Source organism: Belonocnema kinseyi, chromosome 1, assembly GCF_010883055.1.
Source record: "Belonocnema kinseyi isolate 2016_QV_RU_SX_M_011 chromosome 1, B_treatae_v1, whole genome shotgun sequence".
Lineage (NCBI taxonomy): Eukaryota > Metazoa > Arthropoda > Insecta > Hymenoptera > Cynipidae > Belonocnema > Belonocnema kinseyi.
Genome location: NC_046657.1, coordinates 74,114,840 through 74,124,904, shown reverse-complemented (window position 1 = coordinate 74,124,904; position 10,065 = coordinate 74,114,840). Strand labels below are relative to the sequence as shown.

Sequence of the window (10,065 nt, the reverse complement as noted above, 5' to 3'; positions counted from 1 at the left end):
TCATTTTATTAAATTTATTCTATTTCATTTTATTTCACTTTATTAAATTGATTTTATTTCATTTTATTTCATTTTATTAAATTTTTTTATTTTATTTTATTTCATCTTATTAAATTTATTCTATTTCATTTTATTTTATTTTATTAAATTTATTTCATTTCTTTTTATTTCATTTTATTTCTTTTAATTAAATTAAATTTTATTTCTTTTTATTTTTTTCAATTTATTAAATTTATTCGATTTCATTTTATTTCACTTTATTAGATTGATTTTATTTCATTTCATTTCTTTTTATTTATTTTTTTTTTCAGTTTATTTCATTTCTTTGTATTTTATTTCATTTTATTAAATTTATTTAATTTATTTTACTTCATTTTAGTTGATTCTATTTCATTTCTTTTTATTTTATTTTATTTATTATTTTTTTAATTTATCAAATTTTTTTATTTCATTGTATTTTATTTCATTTCATTATATTTTTTTTCATTTTATTTTATTTTATTTCATTTTATTTTTATTTCATTTCATTTATTTTATTTATCCTTTGGGTTTAAAATTGAATTATCTTGTTCTGAATTGATTTTTTTGTTTATTAAAGATTTATTGTTGTAACCGAAAATTTCATTTTTTCTTTTTTTTGATTAAAACCCCCATTTTTTTTTTGATAAAAATAAAAATATTATGTTGAAAATTTATTTTTTCTTCTGTTTGAACATTTATTTTTCTCACATTTTAAATATTCTAATTTTTGTTTGAAAATTAAACTTTGTTAAATCAAACTTCATGTACTTTCTTAAAAATTCGTGTTTTTGTATTTAAATAGAAAATTAATCTTTTGTGTTGAAAATTCCACTATTTGGTCAAAAATTCATATTTTTCGTTGAAAATTAATCACTGCCGTTAACAATTAATTTTTGTTGCTGAAACTTCTTTTTTTTTAATTAATTGATTTAGCTGAAAAACATGTTTTTTGTTTAAAATTTACTTTTCTAACTGCAAATTAAACTATTTTAGTTTTGATTTGTAAATTTATCTTTTTCAGTTGAAAATTGATTTATTTTATTGAAACTGTTTCTTTTTTTTGAAAAAAATTATTTTCCTAATGTATCATTTTCTTTTTGTTGAAAATTCTATTAAAATAAATAATATTTGGTGAAAAAAATTTGTATTTTGTAAAAAAAAAAATTCTTTTTTGGCAGAAAATTAGTTTGTTTTTTCGTAAATTAATTCCCTTTTAATTAAAAATTCAGCTATTCCATTTTTATAAAAATTTTGTTTATAGATATTTAATAATTTTGATTTAAAATTTACCATTTTGGTGGAAAATGTAACTTTTGTTAAAACTTTATTTTATTTGGGTTAAAAAACTTATTTCTTGAAATTAAAATCAAACAATTTTCTTTTTTGTTCCAACTTGATCCTTTTTATCTGAAAATTCATTTACTTTGTTAAAAATGCGTTTTTTTTTAAATAGAAAATTAATGTTTTGTGTTGAAAATTCCAGTTTTTGGTGACAAATTCATAGTTTTGGTTAAAAGTTCATCACTGTGATTAAAAATTAATTTTTGTTGCTGAAAATTCCTTTTTAGTTGAAAATTAATTAACTTTGCTGAAAACTCGTTTTTTTTGGTTGTTTCAAATTTACTCTTCGAACTGAAAATTAAAATATTCTGGTTTTGGTTTGTAATTTTATCTTTTTTGGTTGAAAATTTATATATTTTAGTCAAACTGTATTTTTTTGATAGAGAATTCATTTTTTGCATTTAAAATTGAATTATTTGGTTGAGAATTGATTTTTTTGTTGTTGAAAATTTATTTTAACTGTAAATTTTATTTTTTGTTGTTGTTTAAAAAACAATTTTTTTTATGGAACAAAAATTTTCTCTTTTGGTTGAACTTTGATTGAAAATTCATCACTGCGATTAAAAATTAATTTTTTGCTGAAAATGTAACGATTTTTCCACATTATACATAAAATTTCAATAAAATAATTGAATTTTCCACTGAAAAAAGACCATTTTCAACAAAATAGTTGAATTTTCAAACAAAAAAATTAATTTACAAACAAAAAGATTAATTTGCACAAAAAATTTTTTTACAAAAACACGATTTTTCATGAAAATACATTTATTTTCATTTAAATATGTGAATTTTCAAACTTGAGGATTAATTTCCAAACAAAACAAAAAAATTTTCTACACAAAAATACGATTTTTCAAAATTATACATGTTGTTGAATTTTTGAAAAAAAATAATATTGTAACCAAATGGTTGAATTTTCAAAAAAAAAAAAGTTAATTTTCAACCAGAAATGGAATAGTAAAATTTTCAATTAAAAAAACATTTCCACAAAAAAAAGATAAATTTTCAATTGAAGTGATGAATTTTAAACTAAAAAGAGTAAGTAAAATTTCAACAAAACAATTGAATTTTTCACTCAAAAAGACGAATTTTCAATAAAAAAAGATGAAGTTTCAACGAACATAATGAATATTTATCTGGTATACTTAAATATACAAACAAATAATTAATTTTCTGAAAAAAACTGACTTTTTAACATTATACATGAAATTTTAAAAAAATAATTTAATTTTCCACTAAAAAAAAGACAAATTTTACACAAAATAGTTGAATTTTTAAACAATAAGATTAAGTTTCATGCAAAAAAAATAAATTTATAAACTAAAAGATTAATTTTCAAACAAAAAGACGATTTTTCAAAAAAATGCATGAATTTTCAATCAAATAATTGAATTTTCAACACAACAAATAAAGTTTTTACCAAATGATTAAATTTTCAGTTAAAACAAAACTTCCACAAACAAGAGAAATTTTCAGTGATGAATTTTTAACTGGAAAACTTGAATTCTTAACCAAAGTGATGAATTTTCAAGCAAGAAGTTTAATTTTAAAAGAAGAAATTTTATTATCTATCAAAAACAATCGATTTTTTAAGATAATATGTTTATTTTCAACGAAATTATTGAATTTTCCGCTAAAAAATACGAATTTTCAAGAAAACAGTGAAATTTTCGAATAAAAAGATTAATTTTCAAACAAAATAATTAATTTTCTACAAAAAAAAACAACGATTTTTGAACATTATACATGAAATTTCAACAAAATAATTTAATATTCCACTAAATATGATAAATTTTCAACCAAAAATTTGAATTTTCAACTAAAAAAATGATTAATTTTCAACCAGAAACATAATGATGAATTTTCTAATAAAATTGTAAATTTTTAACTAAAATAGTTTAATTTTAAACCTAAAAGATGAATTTGTAACTGAAATTTTGAACATTTAACTAGAATAATTGAATTTTTTAATGAAAAAAAAAGAATTTCTAAACAGGAAGATTAACTTTAAAAAAAAAGGATAAAAAAGACGTGAATTTTTCAACGAAATAGTTGAACTTTCAATTTAAAAATAACAATTTTTATCATATTCTTGAATTTTAACGAGAAAAGTTCAATTTTCAACTAAAAATGGAATATGAAAATGTTCAGTTAAAAAAAATGAATTTTCAACAACAAAAAAATGGATTTCCAAACAAGTGAAATTTAAAAAAAAAGATAAATTTTTAAACGAAAAGATTAATTTTGAAACAAAAAAATGAATTTTCTAACAAAAAATACAATTTTTTATGAAAAGGCATGAATTTTCAACGAAACAGTTGAATTTTTAACTAAAAAAAAAGAATTTTTAAGCAGGAATATTAACTTCCAAAGAAAAGGATAAAAAAAGACGTGAATTTTTCAGTGAAATAGTTGAATTTTCAATTTGAAATATAACAATTTCTATCAAAATTTTTGAATTTTTAACGAGAAAAGTTCAATTTTCAACTAAAAATGGAATATTAAAATGTTCAGTTAAAAAAAATAATTTTCAACAACAAAAAAACGGATTTGCAAACAAAAAAGTTAAATTTCCACGAAAATGATATATTTTTAAGTAAGAAAATTTTTTTTGAAATAAAAAATGAATTTTCTACTAAAAAATACAATTTTTCAAAAAAAGACATGAATTTTCAACGAAATAGTTGAATTTTGAGCTAAAAAAAAAGTAAATTTCTATCGATCATGGTGATGAATTTTCTAATAAAATTGTATATTTTTAACTAAAATAGTTTAATTTTCAATAAAAAAATTATTAATTTTTATCAAATCTGTTGAATTTTGAACAAGAAAAGTTCAATTTTCAACTTAAGATGGAATATTAAAATGTTGAGTTGAAAAAAATGAGTTTTCAACAAACAAAAAATGGATTTGCAAAAAAAATTAAATTAAAAAAAAGGATAAATTTTGAAACAAAAAGATTAATTTTGAAACAAAAAAATGAATTTTCTAACAAAAAATACAATTTTTCAAAAAAAATACATGAATTTTAAACGAAACAGTTGAATTTTGAACTAAAAAAAAAATTAACTATTTAACTTAAAACCAAATAATTTTATTTCCAAACTAAAGGGTCAATTTTCAACGAAAATAATGAATATTTTATTGGAATACTTGAATTTTTAACCGAAGAGAGGATAATTTCAATCAAGACTAATTTGCAAATAAAAAGAAAATCATCTACAAAAAATTGATTTTTTCACAAAAATACATGGATTTTCAACGAAATAGATTAATTTTCAATTGAAAAAATGATAATTTCCATTTAAATTGAGAAATTCATTGTCATTAATGTCCTTAAAATCATTTTCTAAAGAAATACTTCTTCCCTCTAAAAAATATTTTTTTCGCACAAATTTTTCGTGGTAAAATAAGAAAATTTGAGATCTTAAATTAAAAAAAAAATGTAGTTACTTAACTTTTTGATAAAATATGATTTTTCAACCAAATAGTTAAATTTTCATCCAAAAAGATGAATTTTGAAACAAGCAAAAAATAATTTTTTACACAAAAATACGATGTATCATAATTATACATGAAATTACTAGAAATTAACTGAATTTTTAACAACAAAAAATAAGTTTGCAATTAAAATGATAAATTTTCTACCAGAAAGATGAATTTTTAAATAGAAGATTGATTTTCAACGAAGAATTTTAATTATTATCTTATCAAAAAATGCGATTTTGCAACAAAAAACGTGTATTTTGAACGAAATAGTTGAATTTTCAACTAAAGAAAGATCGATTTTTTTTATCAAAATTGGTATAATTAAATTTTTAATTGTAACAAAAAAATTTCACATAAAAAAAAGACAACTAATTTTCGATCAAAGAATGATGAATTTTCAACTAAAAAGATGAGTTTTTGACAAAAGATTTTAACTCTAAAGGAAACAATTTTATTTTCAACAAAAAGAAAGGAATTTTCAATAGAAATGATGTACTTTTAACTGGAATACTTGAATTTTCAACTAAAAAGTGTATTTTTAAATTAAAAATTAAATTAATTTGAAATAAAAATCCAAATAGTTAAAGTTTCAACAAAAAAAACACATAAATTTTTAACCAAAAATGGATTAAATTAAAATTTTTATTTAAATATTTAAATTTAGTTTTTAAATTTAGAGTTAAATTTTGTTTTCTAAAAAAATAATAAAATTCAGTCAAAGTGATAAATTTTGATCTAAAAAATTGAATTTATGAAAAAAGATTTGATTGGTAAACTCAATTAATTTTTTGAAAATTCATGTATAATTTTGAATTTTCTTTTTTGGTAGAAAATTAATATTTCTGTTTGAAAATTAATCTTACTGTTAACATTTTTATCTGTTCGGTTGAAAATTCATGTATTTTGTTGAAAATCGTCTATTTGATAGGAAATTAATTTTTTTTGTTTGTAAATTAATTTTTTTGTACGAAAATTCAACTATTATCGTTGAAAATTCATGTATTTTGTGGAAAAATACTATTTTTTGAGAAAAAATTAGTTTTCTTGTTTGTTTAAAAATTGATCTTTTTGATTGGAAAATTCAATTATTTTCTTGAAAAATCTTCTTTTTAGTACAGAAAGTTAATATTTTTCTTTGAAAATTAATCTTATTGTTTAAAATTTCAACTTTTTGTTTGAAAATTCAAGTATTTCAGTTAAGTTTTCATCACTTTAGTAGAAAATTAATGTTTTTGGTTGAAAATTCTACAATTGCAATTAAAAATTCAGGATTTGATTTAAAAATTCATTTATTTGGCAATATTTAATTTTTTGTTGTGTTAATGTATGTTTAGAATTAAACTTCATGAATTAAAATAAATTTTTTTGTTTTGCGGCAAATAAAGAAATAAATATGAAATTTTTTTATTTTTGATTGTAAATGCAAATTTTTAGTAGAAAATTCAACTATTATGATGAAAAATGACCTTTTTAATTGGAAAATTTAATTATTTCGTTGAAATTTCCTGTATAATGTTGAAAAATAATCTTTTTTTTCGTAGAAAATTAATATTTTTTTATGAAAAACTTAAGCATTCCAGTTAAATATTCTTTATTTTAGTAAAAAATTTACCTATCTAGTTGAAAATTCAATTATTTTGTTGAAAATTTATCTTTTTTGAGTGTAAAGTTCAATTATTTTGTAGAAATTTCATGTTTAAAATTCAACAATTGCAATTGAAGTTTCATGATTTTATTTTAAAAAATGTATTTATTTTTCAAATTTTAATTTTGTTGTGTTAAAGGATGTTTCGAATGAATGTTATAAATTAAAATAAATGTTTGTATTTTACGACAAATGAATGAAAAATTGAAAAATTCAATCATATTTTCGAAATTTCATGTATTTTTTTGAAAAACCATTATTTTTTATAAAAAATTATTTTTTTTTGTTTGAAAATTACAATTATTTTGTTAAAAAATTGGTCTTTTTGAGTGGAAAATCCAATTATTTGATTGAAAATTAGTCTTTTATGTTTGAAAATTATTTTTTTGTTTGAAAATTTTGTGTTTTGTTTAAAAATTAATCTTTTTGTATGAAAATTTAACTATTTGGTTAAAAATTTGCATTTTTTTTAGAGAAAATTCCACTATTTTGTTTAAAATCAATGGATTTAGTTAAAAAATTGTATTTTTTGGAAGAAAAGTAATATTTTTTCTTAAAATCAATCTTTTTGTTTGAAAAATTTAAATTTTTGTTTGAAAAATCAAGTATTCCAGTTAAATACCCATAATTTTAGTGGAAAATTCGTCTTTTTTGTTTAAAATTCAACAATTGGAATTGAAGATTCATGATTTTATTAAATAAAATGTATTTATTTTTAAATTTTAATTTTGTTGTGTTAAAGGATGTTTAGAATGAATGTTATAAATTAAAATAAATGTTTGTATTTTGCGACAAATAAATAAATGGAAAATTGTTTTCTTTTTTTTTAATAGAAAATTCAATTATTTTTTCGAAATTTCATGTATTTTTTTTGAAAAATCATTATTTTTTATAAAAAATGATTTTTTTGTTTGAAAATTTTTTGTTTTGTTTAAAAATCAATCATTTTGTTTGAAAATTTAACTATTCGGTTAAAATTTGTCTTTTTTCAGAGAAAATTCCACTATTTTGTTAAAAATCAATGTATTTAGTTGAAAAATTGTATTTTTTGGAAGAAAAATATTTTTTCTTAAAATTAATTTTTTTGTTTGAAAATTTAACTTTTTGTTTGAAAACTCAAGTATTCCAGTTAAATACACATAATTTTAGTGAAAAATTCATCTTTTTGGTTTAAAATTCAACAATTGCAATTGAAGATTCATGATTTTATTTTAAAAAATTTATTTATTTTTCAAATTTTAATTTTTTTGTTCTAAAGGATGTTTAGAATGAATGTTATAAATGAAAATAGATGTTTGTATTTTGCGACAAATAAATAAATGGAAAATTTATCTTTTTTGAATGGAAAATTCAAATCATTTTTTCGAAATTTCATGTATTTTTTGAAAAATCATCATTTTTTATAAAAAATTATTTTTTTTGTTTGAAAATTACAATGATTTTGTTTTAAATTGGTCTTTTTCGAATGAAAAATTCAAATCATTTTTTCGAAATTTCATGTATTTTTTGAAAAATCATTATTTTTTATAAAAAATTATTTTTTTTGTTTGAAAATTACAATTATTTTGTTTTAAATTGGTCTTTTTCGAATGAAAAATTCAAATCATTTTTTCGAAATTTCATGTATTTTTTGAAAAATCATTATTTTTTATAAAAAATTATTTTTGTTTTGTTTGAATATTACAATTATTTTGTTAAAAAATTGGTCTTTTTGAGTGGAAAATTCAATTATTTGATTGAAAATTAGTCTTTTATGTTTGAAAATTATTTTTTTGTTTGAAAATTTTGTGTTTTGTTTAAAAATTAATTTTTTTGTATGAAAATTTAACTATTCGGTTCAAAATTTGCATTTTTTTAGAGAAAATTTAATTATTTTGTTGAAAAATTGTATTTTTTGGAAGAAAAGTAATATTTTTTCTTAAAATTAATCTTTTTGTTTAAAATTTCAACTTTTTGTTTGAAAATTCATGTATTTTGTTGAAAAGTCGTATTCTTTTTAGAGAAGATTAATCTTCTTGTTTGAAAGTTAATCTTTTTCTTTGAAAATTCATCGATTTTAAATTATATTATTTTGTTGATAAATTGTCTTTTTTAGTGGAAAATTTCATTGTTACGTTGAAAATTGGTCTTTTTTGAATTAAAAATTCAAATATTTTTTCGAAATTTCATATATTTTTTTTTGAAAAATCATTATTTTTCATAAAAAATTAATCTTTTTGTTTGAAAATTGAACTATTCGGTTGAAAATTTGCATTTTTTTAAGAGAAAATTCAACTATTTCTTTAAAAATCGATGTATTTAGTTGAAAAATTGTATTTTTTGGAAGAAAAATTAATCTTTTTCTTTGAAAACTCAAATATTCCAGTTAAATACCCCTAATTTTAGTGGAAAACTCATCTTTTTAGTTTAGAATTCAACAATTGCAATTTAAGATTCATGATTTCATTTAAAAAATGTATTTATTTTGCGATTCACCACCCTGCAAGATTCATTAAAAATTGAAATTAGATATCTCTTTCAGGAAATAAATGCTGAGAATAAAAATTCGTCATTTGGAAATATCGATTAAAAAAATTGCAATTAATCAGGAGAATTTAGAAAAAATTTCGCTCCACTTTTTCATTTTTAAGATTAAATAGATTTATATTTATTTCTATTTTTATCGCACATTTGATTGTGTTTTTTTTCCCTCTGATCACTTCTAGCATCGACTGAAAGGCAAGAGAAATGCGGACGGAGAGGAGGTGGTGGTTCGCAAGGAGGAGAAAAAGAATGGAAAAAATTTTGATATGCTGAAGGCTCGACTGCGAGGCCTCGATCGGTTTCAGTATTGTCTCGCAGCCTGCCGGACCTCTAGCGCAAGTGTCCGGCATGAAAACACCTACAAAAATCCACATTCCAAACACTGTTACACGCTTCATGTCCCGAGTCCCGTTTTACACAATAAGCCCCCTTTTAAGGACATATAAAACATGAAATATCAAATATCAAATATAAAATATACAATTTAGAAAGTGTTTTGAATTTTTTCAAAGGGAGGATCGGATTCCGCACACCAGGAACGATTTGAAGAGCCAAAGGTCGACAAATTCGACATTAGTTATGGATTAGTTTGATTATTTTCTTGAAAAATCGTCTTTTTTTGTAGAAAATTTAATAATTTTATATAAAGTACATTTTCTTTTTTCTCAATTAATTTTCTTGTCCCAAAATTCATCTATTTAATTTTAAATTGTACTATTTTGTGGAAAATTTAATTATTTTGTTCAAAATTTATCTTTTCTAGTGGAAAATTTAATTATTCTGTTAAAAAATCGTCTTTTTTATAGAAAATTAATTTTCTTGACTGAAAATTCATCGATTTAATTTTAAATTGTACTATTTTCTTGATACATTTTTCTTTCACTGGAAAATTAAATTATTTTGTTGGAAATTCGTGTATTTGGTTGAAAAATGATTTTTTTTTAGTGGAAAATTTAATTATTTTGTTCAAAATTTATCTTTTCTAGTGGAAAATTTAATTATTCTGTTAAAAAATCGTCTTTTTTATAGAAAATTAATTTTCTTGA

At 19.2% G+C, this 10,065-nt stretch overlaps 1 protein-coding gene across 2 annotated transcripts in view; it reads left to right on the top strand.

Moving 5' to 3' along the window:
* LOC117168301 (UPF0454 protein C12orf49 homolog) overlaps positions 1-9,506 on the top strand; it is a 23,724-nt gene extending 14,218 nt beyond the window's left edge. For both annotated transcript variants that reach the window (XM_033353860.1, XM_033353850.1), the window contains exon 5: positions 9,202-9,506. In XM_033353860.1, coding sequence (XP_033209751.1) covers positions 9,202-9,465 — 264 coding nt within the window. In that variant the 3' untranslated portion in view covers positions 9,466-9,506. The remainder of the gene's footprint in view (positions 1-9,201) is intronic.
* Positions 9,507-10,065: the final 559 nt, after the last annotated feature.